The 21208-nt window shown below is 33.9% G+C and overlaps 1 protein-coding gene across 21 annotated transcripts in view; it reads right to left on the reverse strand.

The window, feature by feature from the left end:
• Robo2 (roundabout guidance receptor 2) overlaps window positions 1–21208 on the reverse strand; it is a 1565243-nt gene that overhangs the window by 488631 nt on the left and 1055404 nt on the right. For all 21 annotated transcript variants that reach the window (XM_048803919.1, XM_048803918.1, XM_048803916.1 and 18 more), the window contains one exon: window positions 3392–3718. In XM_048803919.1, coding sequence (XP_048659876.1) covers window positions 3392–3718 — 327 coding nt within the window. The remainder of the gene's footprint in view (window positions 1–3391; window positions 3719–21208) is intronic.

Raw genomic sequence — 21208 nt, forward strand, 5'->3', positions numbered from 1 at the left:
AATTTGTCATAAAGTGATATGACATAAAATGTTAATTACTAAAAATGGTAATTCCTAAATGTGTTTCTTTTTTTTTAATATTTTTTAAGAGAGAGGGAGAGAGAGGGAGAGAGAGAGAGAATTTTAATATTTATTTTTTAGTATTTGGCGGACACAACATCTTTGTTTGTATGTGGTGCTGAGGATCGAACCCGGGCCACAGGCATGCCAGGTGAGCACGCTACCGCTTGAGCCACATCCCCAGCCCCCTAAATGTGTTTCTAAGCATTTCCTCCTATCAGTCTTTATGGTTTTCAGTTTGAAATCTAAGATGAACTCTTCTCTGAATTATTTAACAATTGCTTAACTCTTCTCAGACTTTACTCATCATCCCTTTAATTGTCAATTAGCTTTTAAAGACTTTCCTTGTACAAAACAAAAAAAAAAGTCTGCATTTTATGAATCAGCTTATGCCTACCTTCCCAATTTATTCTGCTCACCAACCTCACATCAAGCTCCCTGCAGTTTTCCAAATACCCAGTGTTCTTTTATACTTTTCTTTTTATCTACCACGATGATCTTCCATTTCAGATTACATCCCAGACATTCTCATCTGACCTTCAAATCAGAGCTCAAATAATATATCCTCTTAGAATCTTTCTTCTTCTTCTTCTTCTTCTTTTTTTTTTATGTCTATAGGTAACAGCCAGAATCCTCTCTTAAAATAATTTATCTAGAAGAATTAAATATTTTCCTCTCTGGGTTCCCATGGTATCTTTTACTTGTTTCTATAATGGGCTTTATGGTTCGTTCATTTAATTCATTGTAATGATATATCTACATTCATCTACTTCATATATATCTACTTCATCATTCCAAGTAGATTGTGTGCTGTTTGAGAATAGATTGGAATATCTCTTATTCTTTATTATAATCTAACACCTTTTTTAGAGATTATCCACATTCCATTTACAGATGAGGTCTTGAATGCACCATGACTGACTGAGCAGTTAGTTGAGTAGTACAAAATATAAAGGCAAACAATGATATCATTTTCAGCTAGTCCTCCATCATTTTATAATGAAATAATTAGTTACCAATAGGTATCAAAAAATCACAATGCCTTGACACAAATTTGCATATTAATATGTTTTATGAGCTACATAAGAAGACTGATGAGCTCATGGAAAGCACTAAGCAACATATAAATGAATATTATTTGATCTTGTGTTACCTCAGATGGCATGAACTGATATGGCACTAGAAGAAAGAATATTATTCACTAACTAAATCCAATTTGGAAGCCTTCTTATTTACTTCTCTAGATCATAAGTAAATTCAAGCATTTCTACAGCTCATTTATTTCAAAATAAAAAACGCTACTGTCAAGTTACATGAAAAAGAATCATGGTTTAAATTTTTTCCTTCTGAAAAAGTTTGATTCATTATTAATGATGCAATTAGGAAAGACAGTAAACCTTTCAGATGAAACAAAAATAAAACATGCATGTGTGTGGGTTGCACTTCTAACACAGCTAAGACTCAGGGAAAAAATAAATCTATGAGTAACCAACAATAAGACAATTAGTTTAAATAAACCATAATTTGGGGAACGAAAATTAGTTGAGGAATTAAAGCAGTTATTTGCTTCTGGGTACATAAAAGGAAAAAAAAAATGTTTAAAAAATTTCTTATTTTCATTTATGAAAAACACCACTGACAGTGGTTCTATATATATATATATCTCACAGTCCCTTCAATTTAAAAATTAGAAGATTCAGGACCTTGTCTTAGATTTCCATTATAGCTTATAGTTTGCATATTTGTCATTAAATCTTCATAGATTTCATTTTCTTTTCCTACAAAATGGGAGAATAATACCTGTCATATTGACCATAAAGCGGTCAGCAGGGGAAATATATCAATAGAATTTTACGTTGAAACATTTTAATATGTTTGAAACGTTCCAGAAATAAAAGATAAAAATGGAGCTGGGAGTGGTGGCACACACCTGGAATACAAGCTACTTGGGAGGCTGAGATAGGAGGATTACAAGATTGAAGCCAACTTGGGTAACTTATTGAGATCTGATCTCAAAATACAATAAAAAGGGTTGGGGATATAACTCTGTGACAGAGCAATTCCAGGGTTTAATCTCCAGGATCATAAAAAAAATTACAAATGGAAAAGTTAGGAATATTTGCATTCTTGAGGTTTTGCTTGTATATTTCACTAAAACTACATGTGCTCATATATCTTACTAAACCACATGATTATTTTTTGTGGTATCACTTTTTTGGAAAAAAATATCTGATGTACAATGCAAAATGGCACTAAAAGTTAAGATTCTATTGTTCATATCTCAAGGTTTTTCACACAAAATAAACTAGATCTTGGAATTTGTGTCATCTTTTCCAATTGGAGTGACACACTTTAAGCATCAGTGGGTTTTGTGGTAGAAACTGTAAATCAGAGGACAGGAGGCTTAAGAACAATAGCTTCCACCAGGACAGCAAAATAAGAAATAGTAAGATTTTCTTTATCAAAGATGCTCTCATGTGTAAAGACAATTTTATATTTAAAAAAATTGAATACACTGATATACAACCTTTGTAATTCAGTGGGATACCATGGAGCACGTGATTGATCACCATTACTAACTTTAATTAAAGACATTGGTCCAGGAGCTATTACTCAGCACTCCCAGCCCAGTTCTACTCCTTAATTCTCTTCTCTTCTGAAGACCTATTTAAAACCAGAAAGTTGAAGAGTACAATATTTTTTTAGGAAAAGTTATTGCCATCTTCTTCACAATTCATTCTATATAAAATTATTCCTAAGAACAGTTCAGAAGTTTTACATATATATGATATATATCTATATACACATACATATGTGTATATATTAAACCTCTAAATAGTTTATTAGTTTATATATCATATATGCACGTGTATATACAGATATATATATATATATATATATATATATATATATATATATACACACACATATATATACACACACATATATATTCATAAATAATATACATGTACCAAAAATAGGTATGATATTGAATTTATCCCTTGAATTAGATGTCATGTCACACTGCAACTTTAATTTTAACATAGCCAACTTTAATACTTGGTTATATCTCCCATTAAAATGCAAATTTTAAATATGGGCAGCATCATGAATCACCACCTTTAACATGAGAACAATCTCCACATTGATTTAATATCAACAAATGTGTCACAATACCTCTTACATTATTTTAATCAGATTTCTTTGGAGAAGCCAAAGTGAAATTACCTAGTACACTGATTCTTAGACAGTATTAAGCATCTATGAGAAACAATTAAAATTTACTAAGAATAAAGTCAATGTGCATATGAGGTTCATTATGTTCACTTACATGCCACTTCCAGAGATGCATTTCGACTCACTGCTTCGCCAAGATAGTTCCTTGCAACACAGACATAGCTCCCTTCATCAGGTTTACTTCTGCGCCCATGCACGATGCGCAAGAAGAATAAGGATCCGCTGGGCAGAAGCATCCTGTGCGACCTGGGATCATCCTTGTCAGTCTCCACCCGCTCACCATCCTTGTACCATTCAATGGTGGGTATTGGTCGGCCCTCTGCCTTACAGTTCAGAGTGGTGGGCTCTCCCTTAGAGACAATGACATCTGAAGGGTGCTCCACAATCCGTGGGGGAAAATCTTCCTGGCGGAGTCGAGATCCTACAAACATGACAGAACAAGATGAGCTTTAACATTTCCATGATGATGATGTTGAATTTTTCCATTATTTAGTTGAATAACTGAACATAATTGCTTTATTTATGAATCCCACATTTGATTTTTATGCAGCTCATAAGTCATACCAACTCTTTTGTAGAAAGAAACAACATAGCAATAACTTAATGTTTATTCTAGTAAGTTACATTTCCATGATTTTTTTTTAAATTTTGTGTCACTTTTTATTAAGAGGGAACCTGTATCAGTATTTTAAAGGGTAAACAATAAAGAACTGAAATGTCAAAGGAATCACATTAGCAATCACATAGTAGACAATAACTCTTACACTGTCTTATTGCCTTCATACAACAAATGCATAATATTTAAGCAAAATTGAATTGTTATTAAGCAAACATTTTTGCATATACTTCCTTCTCTTTATCTTTCTCTGCCTTTATCTTCTGTTTGACTTTTAGCATTTCTGCCTGGATGGCTTTATCTTCTGGTACAGTGCTTTGGTATTTGATGAGTCCATTTCAAGAGCCTCTAAACAACTGTCAATTGCTCCCTACCAATTTGACCTCTTCAGTTTACAAGCACCAATATTCAGCACACAGTTTAAGGCAATAGATTGCAGCCTGGATCCGACTGCTTTCTCAGTAACAGCCTTTGAACTATCCACATATCTTAAAACCTTTGCATATTTTTTAATAGCCATGAATCTTGACAAGCAAAAAGATTTTCTTTTGGGACCAACATGTTGAAATGGGGGAAAAAACCTAATTTCCTGTCTGAAGTACTTACTAAGAAAGGTAAGTGGGAAGTGCTTAGAAGACAAGAGTTACCACTTACTGGGCTGGCACTGTGTTATCAAACTTCAACACAAAAGAGGCCAATGAATTATGAACAATATAGCTCACATAATACTTGAGGAAGTAGTTTCGGAGTGGTATCAGTTGCCCAGAAATGTAGATGAAATTAACAGAACAGGCAACACATGAACCCAGGTTTGTCTGTCTGAGGAATTCAAGTAATAAGTCATCAAGTTAAAGTGAAATGTATTCTAGGGTGGTTCAAGAAAGCATTATAGGATAAAAACAAAGCTTTAACCCTAACTACAGCATAATAAGAGACCTCTTCCCAAAAAGGTGGCAGAAAGAAAATATGTCACCTGAGTGAAGAAGACACACAGACTGAAGCAACACCATGAACAAAGGGTAGAGCAATGAGATTATGCACATACTGCATTTCATAACCAGGGAGCAACTTGATGCAGCTGGTGAAGATACAACTGGTCTTGAGTATGATACAAAAGGGCGTGAATATCATATTAAAGAGTGTATCTTTTATCCTATGTGGCTAACAGGCTGTGAAGGGGCAGTGACTGGACTTTCTATATTAGAAAGACACTTTTATTTGCAGTTTAAAAGATGGATAGCAATGGAGGTAAAAGATGAAAGAATTAGTCAAATAAAACAATAAAAAGAATCTAACCTCAAGAAATGACGCTGCATTTAGAAAAAGGGAAGCAGTTATAAAGCATATTATAATATAGACACCTGGCAGAATTTTGTATGTTGCCATATAATAAGAAAAATTGATGAGTATTGCTGTGGTCTGAATATGCTGTGACCCCAAGGTTCTTCTTTTGGAAAACAGGTTCACAGTATGGCATTATTGAGAAAGGGTAGATCTTTAAGAAGTGGGGCATAGTGGCAGGTAGTTAGGTCATTGGGAGTAACATCCTTGGAAGGAGTTACTGCTGGATTTGTAGAGTTATCTAGTTCTTCTTGCAAGAATGAGCTGTTTTTAAAAAAGTAAGCCTGCCTCCGAAAGGCTCTGGCTTTGTCTTTCCATTTAATCTGTCTCTTACAAGTGCACTCACAGTGCTGACATCCACCATGTTGTGTCACAGCCAGAGGCTCCCATTAGAGCCAGTGGATGCAGGCACCAGGCTCCTGGACTTCCAGGACTGTGAGCTGTGTAAATCTCTTGGCTCTATAAAGTACATAGCCACCAGTACTTAGGTACCACTGACTTCCTTCTGATATCAATGAAGGTTGAGCCACAAAGGGCTCAGTGAAATAAAAACAAAAGCATATGGTGGTACTTTAAGGTCTAGTTTTTGTACAGTGTGATGTTTTGGATACTTCAAATTTCTAAGGTATTAGTAATCATTATTTGTGGTAATGTTCTATAGCTTCTGCAAATAAATTAAACTGAGATGCTAAAAGGAATACCCATGTGTGGGCACATAATGATGACCTAAATAAGAGTTTCTTAATAGTTTGTTCTTATAATTTTCCACACATTCACCTACTATGAATACATTTTTGATCAATAAACAGAAGTAATGTTTACTCCTCAAGTAAATTTAGTTCACTTTTAATACTAATTGGAAATGCATATTTTAAGTTAACAAAGGGAATTTAATTTGGTCATGAATAACTTGCTCTTGTTTGATGAGAATTAACTTTTAAAGTTTGTTGACTATCACTTTTTATCTTATACAGAAAAAAATACATTATAAGTGTTAGCATGTAAAGCAAGAGAGTAATTTACAGTTGACAGATAAGAATGAGGAAAAGATTAACATTAAACAGAGAGGAGTGGTGGGAGGGAAAGGGAGAGAGAAGGGAAATTGCATGGAAATGGAAGGAGACCCTCATTGTTACACAAAATTACATATAAGAGGTTGTGAGGGGAAAGGGGAAAAAAAACAAGGGAAAGAATTGAATTACAGCAGATGGGGTAGAGAGAGAAGATGGGAGAGGAGAGGAGGGGGGGATAGTAGGGGATAGGAAAGGTAGCAGAATACAACAGTCACTAATATGGCATTATGTAAAAACATGGATGTGTAACCTATATGATTCTGCAATTTTTATTTGGGGTAAAAATGGGAGTTCATAACCCACTTGAATCAAATGTATGAAAGATGATATGTCATGAGCTTTGTAATGTTTTGAACAACCAATAAAAAACATAAAAATGAAAGAAAGCAAATGAATAAGTAAATGCAATATAAATCTCAATAATATAGGTTATGTATCCATAAATACCAGGTTTGTAAATCCAACAAGGCTTTGACAGAATACATAAAGTAACAATTCTTTCTTAATTATCAAAAAATCCCAAAGAATTTAAATCATATTTTGCAAACCAATAACATATTCTCAAATGGAAAGGTCTGGACATATAAGTATAGAATCTGATTCTAAAATGCATGAATAGTTGCATGTCACTTTTTATTTAACAAGCAATATGGTGGGCTACAGTCACCTTGTTTAGTATCTTCTTGTTCTTCTCTAATTTCCCATATGCAACAATCTATATTTTTCCTACTGTAAGATAATGTTGTATTGCCAAAAGTAAGCAACTTGATTTTCCACACTACTGGGTGGCTGTTTATTGTATCAAATAGTTCCCTACTATACAAGGCAGTCAGACTGGATAAGGCCTAAATAGGACATGAAATACACAAATTGTATTAAATAAAATGTAAAGCCAGGTGCGGTGGCATACGCTTGTAATCCCAGCAGCTTGGAAGGCTGAGACATGAGAATTCCAAGTTCAAAGCCAGCCTCTGCAAATGGGAGACGCCAAGCAACTCAGTGAGACCCTGTCTCCAAATAAAATACAAAATAGGGCTGGAGATGTGGCTCACTGGTCAAGTGCCTCTGAGTACCAAATAAATAAATAAATAAATAAATGGAAAAATAACAAGGGAAAAATATCTAAAATATTTAGTAATGGATTTACAATCCAACATATTCAATGAACACACAGAAGAGTTTACTCATCTATCATTAGCACATAGGTACATTATGTTAAATACAGATTGTTAGTGTTGTCACATCAGGATATTCCTGTAGTAAATTTATTCCCATTATTAACACTTCAAAAGGCCACCTACCACCTATATGTAAGAAATAAAACTATCCAGCAATTGGAAGAAATTACAGAAGCAAATTTTCATGTCCTTGGGTTAGCAGAAGCTTTCTTGGATTAAAAAAAAAAAATAAGCAACAGAAATAAAACTAGACAAAATGGACTTCATAAAATTTAAAAATGTGCTTAAAAAAACAAATCAAAAAATGAAAGCAAACTCAGAATCAGAAAAAAAATGAAAACAAATTATATATCTGGTAAGAAACATACCTCAAATATATAAATAATAATTTAAAAAAAATAAATAACCAAATTTCAAAATGTACAAGTGGTTTTAAATTTAAAAAGAAGTTAGAAAAATAGCCAGTAAACACACAGAAAGATGCAGGTCATCATTAATGATTAGGAAAATGCAAATCAAAATCACAATGAGAAAAAATTTCATACCCATTAGGTGGCTATATTATTTTAAATAAAAGTAAAATAAAAAACTGTTGTCCGAAATGAAGAAAAACTTGAGAGCTTCATATATTGCTGATGAGAATGTGAAATAGTAAGACAATCTGGGAAGTTTTGAAAACACCAAACTTGTAGTGACCATGTGACCCAGTAAAGCTATATATTCAGGAGGAATGAAACCACATCCCTAACAAAAAAAAAAAAAAAAAAATTTGTAGATGAATGTTCAAAGCAGCATTATTTATAATAGTCAAAAAAGCAGAAAAATTAAATGTTCATCAATGAACAGATGATGATGAATAAATAAATACAATGTGTTATAGCCATATAATAGAATATTATGGCTCAATAAATATGAATAAGAACTGCTGTTATGCTACAGCATGGATTATCCTTGAAAATGTAAGTGAAAGAAGCTAATCAAAAAAAGTATATGTAGTCCATTTTACATTTTCATCCATACAAAACGTCCAGAATAGGAAAATCCATAGAGATAGGAAGCTCATTAGTGGAGACTTAGAGCAGGGGGATGAGAGTAGAATCAGGGAAAATGAGGAGTTACTGTTAGGGGGGATGGAGTTTCTTTTGAGGGTGATCAAAATATACTAAGTTGAGCATGGTGACAATTACACAACTCTATAACAAAACTTGTATACTTGTAGTGGGTGTTTTGAACATATGAATTATTTATCAATAAAGCAGTTTAAAAACAGTAATGTAGCTGGGCATGGTGGTGCATGCTTATAATCCCAGCAGCTCAGGAGGCTGAGGCTGGAAGATCTTGAATTCAAAGCCAGTCTCAGAAAAAGTCAGGTGCTAAGTAACTCAGTGAGGCCATTTCTCTAAATAAAATACAAAATAGAGCTGGGGATGTGGCACAGTAGTTGAGTGTCCCTGAGTTCAATCCACAGTATCAAAAAAATAAAAAATAGAACAGTAATGTGTAAAAGGGTACTATGAACAAATTTAATAAAATGTGTAACAATTTGTGTGCTCTCCTACCAATACTTGGGTCTTGAAATGACTCACATCCAGATAGAAAGAGACAGAAAGAGATGAACAATAAAACTATAAATTTTAAGATATTATTTCAAGTATGGGGATCAATTTTGAGCTCCTTCAATTTGGACATTATACAATTACAGCAGTGGTCCCTAATAGCCCATGAGAAGCCTCATGTAGATTCATGAATTATTTGTTATTTTGCGGAAAGATGGGTGTACATGTGGGGATATTGGGGGATAGTGGTAGTCAGCATATCTTGCACTAAATTTTAAAAGACGCCTGAGTCTCTATACCTTCAAAATTAGGAAGAACTATCAAAACAATTCAATTATCTGGCATTAAAAAAAAAAAAAAGCTGAGTTGTCAATAGAACTCTTTGGGAATTCCAAATCAAACATTACAGGGTGAGCTGTTCATCACATGAAGTGCAACAAAAGAGTTTAAACTCAAGAGTCTTGTTATTCAATTGTGGTCCCCAGTTAGCAACACAGGTACCACACAAAGACACATTAGAAATACAGAACCCTAAGAAATCTGGGTCTGCATTTTAACAAAATCCCTCTCCAAGGATATGGATGCAGACCAAAGTTCGAGAAGCAATGATTTAATCAGTTCTTATATGTTCTAAGAATGGTTTTATATTTTAAAAACATTTTTGTAAGATAATGAGGGAGGGGAGAGTAAGAGGGAGGAGAACAAAGAAGATGAAGAAGGTGTATGAAAAAGGGGAGAAGAAGGAGGTCTAAGAGAGGAAAAAAGGCTCTTGCCTATGCAGCTAGAAATGTTTACTACCTGGTCATTTACAGAAAAAGTTTTCTGACCCTGCTCTACCTGCTTATAACTTTCCATTAATAAATTCATTTTTAATTTATGCTTGTCTGATATAGAACCACCTCTTTTCAGATTTCAAATGAGAAAATTACTTTGATATAATGTTAATATTATGGACATAATGAGAAATATTCAAGAACCCTATAATGAACATGGCAATGTATCAGAAGAACTGTCTATGGTTCTACCTTTGTATGCAGCTGATATCAACTCAGGTATCCTCTATTTCTCAATTATTAATTGGGCAATCTGTCAAGTTTGAATTAAAAATATTTTGATCAACTCTCCTTGGTTATTATTATAAAAGAAACATAATGGAAAATAATTAGAAGATCCTACAAATGACAAGTAAATGTTTATTTTTCTTACAAAAACTCACTGATATAGTCACATGACATTCATAATCAAAAAGCCTGAAGAGGCAGAATAGGAACATAAGATTTTTCATCCAGAATATGCCAGGCTTTTCAAATAAATGGATGAAGGAGAATGGAAAGAACACATACTTGATCTAGGCTAATTCCAAAACCCTCTTTTAAAGTTGATTTCAATGAAATGAATCACCAGAATGCCTAGTTATAATTGAGCCAGCAATTATCATTTTTGTTTTTCAAAGTGCAATTCTTTGACTCCTTGCATCAGATCATCTAGGTATTTCTTTCTTAATACAGAAGCAGACTCAGAGTAGACCATTCACTTGACTTGGCTAGATGCAACATTCCACAGCCACATCATTCAGCCCAGACAGATGCAGATGCATCTTTGAATAATGCTCAAATCTTTGAATAGTACTCAAATTTACATAATGGATTAATTCTGCTTTTCAGAGACTCTCAAACAATGATTTTGTAATGGCTTTGGAAAAATATTTAAATTCTTTAAACTTAAGTGGCTTAAGCTCTTCAACTTTCTCCAAGGTGAAGTATAAAAATCAAAATTCATGAATACAGTTTAATTTGATTTTGTGAAGTCAATAACCACTCCTTTGTAGGGAGTGAGTACTGCAGAACTTTGTTTTCAAGAAGTAATTTCAATTACATAACAGAACAAAGAAGATAAACTACCTAGAAGAACACTTGTTTATTTCACCTCATGTGTTTCAAAGTAAATTATTCCACATTATTACAGTATACAGTATTCCTGCAACTTGGCTTTATCAACTTTTGGTCCCTATACAAGCCAAGAAATGCATTTCAAACTTTTCTGAATTTTTCTGAGAGCAGATGAAATTCTTGGTAAATTGGGGAAAGTGTGAAATACACCTCATCATGTCTACCTGCATCCTGTCATGAAGTCCGTTTTTTCTCTTCTTTAAGAGCGTATGTGATGGTGTGTCCCAATTCATAACTATATTTGTTTTAAAAAAACTATTTTCCAAATAGATTTTCCTAGTAATATTAACCCAGAAAGAGTCTGAATATTTACTACAATTCTAAAATGGCCAAAGATCGATCCCAGTGTGATAACTACACTAACACTGCATAAAAACATGCAGAAGAAGGAACCAGTGTGTCAGAAATAAAGGATATAAGTTATTATCCAGATAATATTATTATAATTATCTACCTTACTTCAACCATGTGTAAATCAAAGTCATTTCACCAATTGGTTTAGAAGAGTAAAAGAAATCAGATAGACTGAACGATCATCAGAGCGTGTCATGAGCATTCAGTGTATCTTCCTATTCCTCCTTTAAATCATTACATATATTATTTGTGAAATTTTACACATAGAACAGTAATCACATTGGCAAGGTTCTCTTCCCTAAAGGGTGAATCTAGCGTTAATATTGTACTCCTTGATACATTTAGCAAGACCCAGCTATTATCTTTAGACTCAATTTCAAAAGAATTCAAGTTTTGTTACTGCTTTCTCCTCTATCAAAATAAGTCTTATTCAAAATTTCTCTTCAATGAGAGAAATATGTCTCAGTGCCACCATGAATGCTGTTCTCATTAATAAACTAAAATATTGTGTAAGAAAATGTAATTAACAAATTCCTCTATCACTCCATCAAATCAATCCTCAGAACTTTCACATCACTGAATTTTTTCTAAATCCCAGTGTACTTCCCTTTTGCAAGAGGGAGAAAGAGAATTGGACTTTCAGATATTTTTTTTTTCCTGATGAAGTCCTACAATGTGATAGGATGGTAAGTAAATATTTGGAAAGCACAAAGACTCTTGCATATTTGCATACTGAAACTCAACAAAGTTCCTATTTTTAATTCTAAAACTAAAGGGTTTTATGTGTTAAAGGAATTTAAAAAATGTTTTCTTGTCAAATTCAACAGGCAAAGTTTTTTGTTTGTTTGTTTGTTTGTTTGTACAGGGGATTAAACCCAAGGGTGCTGTACTTCTGAGATACATTGATTTCTTGTCCTTTGTTTTTAAATTTTGAGACAGGGTCTCCCTAAGTTACTGAGGCTGGCCTTGAACTTGTACTCCTCCTGCCTCAGCCTCTAGAGTCACTGGGATTCAGGCATGTGTCACTACACCCAGCCAAAATGTAGCTTCAATTCTGAGAGTTCCCAGATGTACAATATGGCTCTCCAAAATATGATGCAATGAAATGATTCCAAACTGATTAAACTGTTCAATAATGTTTCATTTCCTAAAAGTAAGTCCCCACTATTTCAAGGTCTCTATTACCTTTGTATGAAATGAGGCAGAAGATTAAGATACTAGAAAAACTTTTATCTCAAACTCCGGTTATACACAGAGAGTAATTAGAGCCCCAATGAACTTTACTTTTTTTACCCCAAACCTGGGAATGGGACACAGTTGCCTTAACTTTGACTCAATTCTCTGTTTACTGAATGACTTTTCATCATTCATACCCTCTTCCTCTTACCTACATTTTGGAATTCTAAAATAGAAATTTCCAAGGACTAAGTTTTAGTTGTTCTGTGTTTTGTTTTCACTTTATTTTCTGCATTTTTGTATAATTAGTTATATGGCCTTGAGTAATTACTTAACCTGTTTTTAATGGCACTATTTTTTTATCCCCAAACTGAGATAATTAGAATAATAAATTGCTCCAAAAATATTGCTCTGAAGCATGATCCACACTTTTTGGATTTCACATCAATAATGTCTTAATGGACACATCTAAAAGAGAGGATAATGAGCACAATTTAAATTTATAATCACAAAGCAAAAAATTTAAAGCTACATGACAGCATTCATACTTTTAATGAATGTATAGATTGCAAAAGTTGGCTCTTGGAAGGTTTGTCTGCTATCAAAGCCCATGTGTACCAATATATATTCTTAGCCAACCCTCTGAAATTTAACAATTATGTTAAAAGAGAAAAAAAGAAAAAAGCTTATGTAATACTTAGAATTTATTAATTTATCCTAAAACATCTATGAAATTTATTCCCATTGGCAATAAATACATGGTAAATGTTTCATTCATTTTTAAAATACAAACTTCATCAAAGATCTTCAAAATTGTCTTCCTTGTTTGGAGGGAAAGAGTTTCTATTTCAGGAGAAGGTAACCAAGAGCCATTTACAAAACTATTTCTCTGAATTCACAAATGTATTTCAGTCCTTATTTATCTACGATTAACAGAGACTGCTAAAAATATTAAAACTAGAACACTTGTACCTCTTTTCTTCTCAACCACCCCATGCTTTATTCAGTTTATCAGATAAGTTTTAATCTTCTTTTAAGAATGTTACATTTTCTGGTTGCTCAGTTCCAAGGCACTGAACCCCTGACCTTGCCTGAGCAGGTGGGCTCCAGTATCAGTGTACCAGCATCCAGAGGGAATGTAGAACTAGTTTGAGTTAAAATCAGTAACTGAAAGCAATTGAATCCAGGGTGGCCATATGGGAATATCTCTGTAACAGTGAAGAGAAATTTTGAACCACTAATCTGAAAGGTTTCCAGGAAATTTTTAGGGGTGATATTCCTCCTGAGAAATAACAAATTAATTTCCTACTTTATAAACTCATTTTCCAACAATTCAGTGAGGAGGCAATATATTAACCTGGACTTTCATCCATTACTATTTCAAATCAATTTGCTACATCATACATGGTTGAAGGCATTCTTTAAAGAGTGATTTGCCACCAAATCAGCAGCTTTCATGGGTTATGCAGATTTGCCTTAGAATGACAAAAACAATCCCTATTTCAGGAAAGAGATCTTTGAAATTTAGCTTCTTATCATCATAGTTATAAATATTTTGACATGGTTTAGATTTATAGAATATGCAATAAATCAAACTCCAAACTCAGAAAATTGTTCGATAATGTTTAATTTTCTAAAAACTAGTAACATTGACTTGATGTAGATGATGTATGGTGTGCTACGTAACTAAACTTCTGATGTACTGATAACATTTTGGCCTTCTATTTTCTAAGAATTATATTCTGAAACTTCTACAGCAGAAACATTAATCTTAGTAACTGTAGATAATAAAAACCCCCTGTCAGTGCCTAAAACACACCATTCCCAACACCTCTGACATGTGAATACATGTACTATTTGTTAAAATTGAGTTTTGGATAAATAAATTTGGCTAGAACTCTTGTATATTTTTCGGTATGCTGAAACATTTTATTATAAAGTTAAATTGAAATTCAATGATCCTGGTTAACCTGCACACAAATTTCTTTTACTATATATTATGTTAAGTATTTTTAAAAGACAGGATTAAAAATATTAATATAATTCAGTTAGTTACTTAAAAGAATAATGGCTAATCACTACCAAAAAAAAAAATCAGAGCTGTCTTAAATCAAGTGTCTCAGCTGCCTCATGTCCAAGTGATGGATAAAAGGGCTGATTTTAGGTTCATGTACTTATAGTGAGCATTCATCTCCTGGAGACATTGGTGTACCATGTGAATGTCACTGCATTATGCCATTACCCTTTATATATATATGAGAGAGAGAGAGAGAGAGAGAGAGAGAGAGAGAGAGAGAGAGAGAGATGGACCTTTATTTTAATCATTTATTTTTATGCAGTGCTGAGAATCGAACCCAGAGCCTCACACATGCAAGGCAAGCACCCTACCACTGAGCAACAACCCCAGCCCTTAAATATGATTGTTAAACTATGTATGGCCTTACATGTAACGGTGGTAAGTGATGATATATAATTTGGTATGTATGTGTGCATGTGTCTTCTGGAGAAAAAAAGGGGGGGGGTACATCTTTAGAAGTTAATATAGATTCTCTATCGGTAGAATAATTCTGGCTTTAAATTGCTCTTTTTCAAATACTAGATAGAAGTGTGTATTCGGATAAGTTTCTTACCTCTCCATACTTTGATTCACTTATTTTAGAATTTACCAGCACCAGACCAATAACATAGCTAGTGGATTGAATGTCATTTTTGCATGTGTTGAGTGGAAGTTAGAGTTCAGAAAAAGTTTGCTATGATTACTAGCATTAGTATAATGTATTATCTTTCATTAGGATAACCTTGATCACTATACTTAAAAGAAATCTGTGACCCCATAAAGACAAAGAACCATCATTGTACAAAATATGGTCCTTTTATGTAATTTTAAGTCACTCAAAATATAGCTTCTGTGTATCCCTCTTCTCTAATTTTCTACCCATTCCTACTTACCAAACTGAAGGGCTTTTTATGCATCTTATTTGGTCCTCCTTGAAGGATTTATGTTTCATAGCTCTGTACCTTATCAGCTTTGCCATACTATATTAAGTTCTAAAGATGAAAATATTAGGTGCCCAATAAATATGTTATACAAATGAGTGAATAGACAAAGTCACTTTTGTTATTCTCTCAAAGGAGCTATAAGCAGCTAATTTTTATCAAAAAGCTATTTAACAGCTTAAGAAAGTTTCTATGGCAGCTCATTTACAATTGGAAAAGTAGGACTTTAGTACCAAGCATTATTATCCAGGCATACTGAAGAAATAATTTCCAACCTTTATTCACTAAATTATAAACAAACATTAATTCTAAATAACTTTCTGTATCCCTCACCTATCTTATCAAAATGAGCTATACAAACACTGATGACTTGTATTCAAGAAAATATTAAAACCGTTGCGTGATTAGTATACAAAAAGCACACATGTTTTGGTAGATTTTACTCTAAATCTTAGACAGGATTAAGGGCTATCAAATGATATTTGTTGAGGGCACATCACCTGATTGAAGTGACATGATGTAAGCAGGAAGATTAATTTAGAACCTATTTAAAACTCTAAACAGTAATTTCAAGGGATGGACCAAATGAAAATTATTCTTTCCCTGTAAAAGCAACCCATTTTTTTTTAAATCTCTAAATTAAAATCTTATGGTATTGTGTATTTTTACAATAAGTCTAGACCTCTTGCAATAAAGAGAGAGAGAGAGAGAGAGAGAGAGAGAGACCGACCGACCCACATGTAAAGGATTAACACAGTTACCCCAATAGTAGAAAGTTTGTTTTTGTTTTTGTTTTTCCTTGAATTTTGGGAATAGCCATATTCAGCTTTCTTTCTATTGTACAAAGGCCTATTGGAATTCTTGGCTGAAACTTGGACCTTGGGAGCAAAGGAGACTCTTAAAGCCAGCTGAATGTAACTTGTACTTGTTGCTTTGAATGGGTTGTCACAGTTGACCAAACTGAAGAGGGGCCACAGCATCACATTTCTGCAGAGGTATCTGTAGGATACATACCTAATTCACTTTTACTTCATGCAGCAAGTCTAAGTAAAATGCTTACTCCACTAAAAGCACCTTAGACAAGATTTCTGATACAAAGTAGCTTGAAAAGTGGGCCAGTTAATCAGGTGCAAATAGGTTGAAATACAATCTATTTTCAAAGTTTTAGGACCCTGAAGAAATATTTTAAGTTTGAATTTTGTCCTCACTTTATGTGTTGCATTAAAATAATGAATAAGTCTGAGTTAATCTCTTTAAGGAATTTTTATTTATACAGTTTTATTTGGTAAACTAATGATTTTATTAAAACATCCATTGAAAAACTGTGTAAATGGTTGGTTAAATTGAGACTGAAAACTGAAGTTACTTTAGTAGATAAGGAATATGTTACCTTAATGGACAGGATACTTTTCATCTGAAAATCTACTTTCTCTTCATTTTTGTCTATTAATGGTATCTGTTGATTTCTTACAAAAGTAAGTGATTCAATAAAACTTTAAATTTCCTTTCAAGAGATGTCTTCTGTTTCAGAACACAATGACCACCAGATAATATCACTACTGCAAGAGACATACTGAGTGTAGTTTTCAGTTAAAAGATTATGTGTGCATAGAAAAAAAAAAGAGCTTATTTTTTCTGCTGAATGGAGAAAATCAGCAAATGGGAAGGCTATAAATGTTTTAAAATGATATTTTTCTGCTTGAATTATGTTTCACTAAAATATATGAGACTCAATTCCTCGGGTCTCTCAAAAAAAACATCTGCACTTTCTAGAGAACTTATGAAAAATGTTATTTTCCACTCAGTCCATTTACTTTGAAGCCTTATCAAATGAGGGATCAAATGAAAGCAATGATCCTAGGTTTTCTTAGGTTGTTACCGGGAGGACATGGAATTAACCTCCCTCCAGCCACTCTCAAAATGCAATGCTTTCTTGTCACAAAGCAAAGGGAGTGGAACACAAAGAATTATTCTGGATTATGCTAAGAGGAAATAAAATGCTGACAAGCGAGGGAATATAAAGGTATACGGCTATAGTGACTGTGAAAGACAAGAGTAATGACAACTTAGAATAAGGTGGTATTTTTCAAATATGGGAAGTTGCTTTTATAGTCAAGAATTCAATGCATTCAACTCGAAAAAGCTGGACTTTATAAAGCTGCAGAATGTGAAAATTCAAAAGAAAATGTTTACAAATTGTAAGAATATAGTGATGTTTGCTTCATATTACATGTATGTATTCTGTTTCAAAGAAACTGATAAGGGCTGTGTGTTTTTAAGAGGTACAGCCAGAGGAATGAGCAATTGTGCTCCATTTGTGTACATTGTGTCAAAATGCATTCTGCTGTCTGTCATGTATAACTAATTAGAACAATTTTTTTAAAAAAAGAGATAAACAGCATGGAGTTTCTTTTTGTTTTTTTTTTTTTAAAGGAAAATCATTACTGGTTTCTTTTGTTAATAATTAATTTTTGTACCATAAATGGGATAATAAAAATATCTTTGAGTTATATGTGAACCATGGAACTAAAAGTTTGAATTGAGTTCAGTAATTTCTGACTCCAGGTGACACCTCCCAAGGTGTGTGTGCCTTGAACCTCTGCTCTCCCCAGTGCTTTCCACAGAGCCTTCATTCCCTTGCATAGTGTCAGGTATCTTCTCTGTGACAAGACTCAAATCTCCAGTTTAGTATTTCCAGCTAAGGAATGAGTTGGGCTTTATGCACATGCCAGCCCAAAAACTCAAGTCATCCCCTCAAATTCTGTATCTCAAAATGGTTCCCTCTCCTCTCTCCTTGTATCATACCTCATCCTTCTCCCTCCCACCATACCTATCTTTTTAAGTCTCCATGCTCAAATCCCCATTCTGGGCTTTAACTCTTTAATTTCTTTCATATCCACTTAGCTCAGATCCTGATGGGCTCTTCCTTTTCTCCAGGTTTATGTCTGCCTCTCAGCTTCACAGCCACCATCTCTCCAGAGGCTCAATTTCATCTTTGTCTCTTCTGAGCATCCTCTTTCCTCTCCCTCATCATTTTATTTCTAGAAAAATATCTAAGGATTTTAGAACATCTACCTGCAGTTTATCTTTAAACAAAGAAGTATGTGAAATAGCCAAACCTTCCCCAAGTTTCTTGGACTACTCTAAATTCTTCCCATCCCTCTAGCCAGTAGAAATCCATTTATTCAGTCAGCTGAATTACAAATTGTGTACAATGTGTCAAAATGCATTCTGCTATCATGTATAACTAATTAGAACAATTTTTTATGCAGCCAGGGTTAAGTAAATTGCTTTGGAAGAACTGAGATGAAACACAAACCTGTGAAGCACCATGCTAAGGCTTGGCATTGTTTGAGAAGTATTTACCCATGTTATATGATGTCTTTGTGAAGTTGGGTTTATAGTCAAAGGTGTCAGCACATCACTTCCTATATTAGAATTGGCCATGTTTCTCATTTTCTCAGTTGACTGTAAATTTGGAATATATTGACTACAAGGGGAAAAAATAAGATGCAGAAGGCTCTGTTTCATTGAGGTGGCCTGTGCCTGATATATTTTTCTAAACTTCCTATGTTGATGTCAGACCTGCAGGTCACCTGCCACAGATATGAATCCTTGAGATAACTATGCTAGCTTTGATAGAATCTGGCTGACATTTTCCATACAGTTTATGACCATTTTAAAATATAAAACAAAGAAAAATTATCTATTTACTAGGTAGAAGCATAATCAGTCCTAATCTCTGAATATTCCTTGGGAGACTATTAACAGAAATAATTAGAATACAGTTGGATCTATGCAGTCACACAGTTGACACATACGCACCAGACTCAGTTTCGGTATGTCTCACATATCTAGCACATGGAATTTGAACTCCAATGCACAAAAACACTGAAACATTTCACAGGGAAAATATATCAACGGTCGAAAGTCTATCAACAATCAGCAAATGAGGAGGTTGGATCTCTGTTGTCATTAGTTTACAATCAAGTGATTACTTTAATTATCCTCACTGGGGCTCAAAAATATGTTCAACACCCAATGGTCAGTCATGGAAACAAAAGCATGAATACAAGCACATGTATGGCTTTGCCAGGCTCAATAAGCACCACCTTGATGTACTGACTGTTCTTAACGAAGACATCCACCATTAATTAGACAAATGACAATTAGATTGAGCACTGAAGTATCAAAACAGGAACACAGGATTACCCCTAAATGCTAAATTATTTTCAGGTGTTATTTAATCTGTCTCACAACAGCAAGAGACAAATTTGTTCTTTATCACCCTTATTCTGCTTTACAGTTTATAATTTGCAGGCTAAAATTTCATTGTATTTTTTTTCTTTCTCCTTTTCTAAATTGTGCCGATATCTAGCTTGATACCTTCTACGTTATAATCAACTTACATTCATAAGTGTACAATGAGAAATGTGAGCCACACACAGTGTTTAAATATAGCCCCTAAGGAGACAATGTGCATGAAGTCCGAATTCAGACAGACCTAAGATTCAGTCCCTACTCTTAGAGGACAGGTTATTTCTGAAATGCAAGAAAGAAGGGTTTTAAAAGGATCATATTCTTTAGCCAATTTTAAGAGTGATTACAACAACCATCTAAGTAATGGATGCTGGGGAGACAATGCACAAGAAGCTCCTTGTCATCCAGGTGAGGAATGTATATATTTCCTACATTAAGCACCTTGCATGAATTGTTCATTGTCCATAGAATTTTCTTTGATAAACCAAAAACTTACAGCACCTAATATGCTTTTGCACAAGCCATTGACTTACTTCACATAACAAAAGTAGAAATTCTTCCTGCTTGCACACTGGCAGGCAGCCCAGGTTTGTATCACAATTATTTCTGAATGAATTGGCACAACCTTTAATGCTATACTTCTTGCATCACAGGATTCAGTGTTCCTATTTTGCCCATCTCATCACCTTAGTCTCCAAAAGTTGTATTTGCCTTACTGTAACTAATACACTAGGGCATTTCTGCATGGCTGTCCTTAGAGTGCACACACCCTCGGGCTATCTTAGAGGTGAGATCACCTTTGGATCTTAACTGGCTCAGTTCCCTTGGATGGGATCCAAGACAGAGCTGCCTTCTGCTGAATTTCACCACTGTGACCAAAGGTGTAATAATGAGGCTCCATGTCAATACCTCTTGAATTTTAAAGGATCATATTCCCAGTATAAGCACAAGTATTTAAAATGATATGTCTCTTTACATTTCATTTAAATTTTTTCTTGAACAATCAGGGTCAACCATTCTATATGCAATAATCTAGTCCAGCGACATCAAACACATACACACACACACACACACACACACACACACACACACGGGTATAAACAAACAGAATTATGGGACAAAATTTTCTCATTTTTCCCTTCAAGGAGGAATCTGACACTCAATATTAATGTCAAATATTTATTCCATTAAGCAAAACATATGACTCAGTGAATATGTTATAAAATCCGGAGTGTATAAATATGCATAATTATATTATCAGATTAATTCATTCACACTTTTAAGTGAAACTGTTTCTAGGCATTAACAAAAGGCTCCTACTAACTATATATTTATAGAGAAAAATACAGGAGTGAGTATTTTCAAACTCCAATGCTTGAGCCAGAGGCAGTTGTATGCATGAGGGACAGGA

The sequence above is a fragment of the Marmota marmota genome, unplaced genomic scaffold, assembly GCF_001458135.2.
Source record: "Marmota marmota marmota unplaced genomic scaffold, marMar, whole genome shotgun sequence".
In the NCBI taxonomy this organism is placed as follows: Eukaryota; Metazoa; Chordata; class Mammalia; order Rodentia; family Sciuridae; genus Marmota; species Marmota marmota.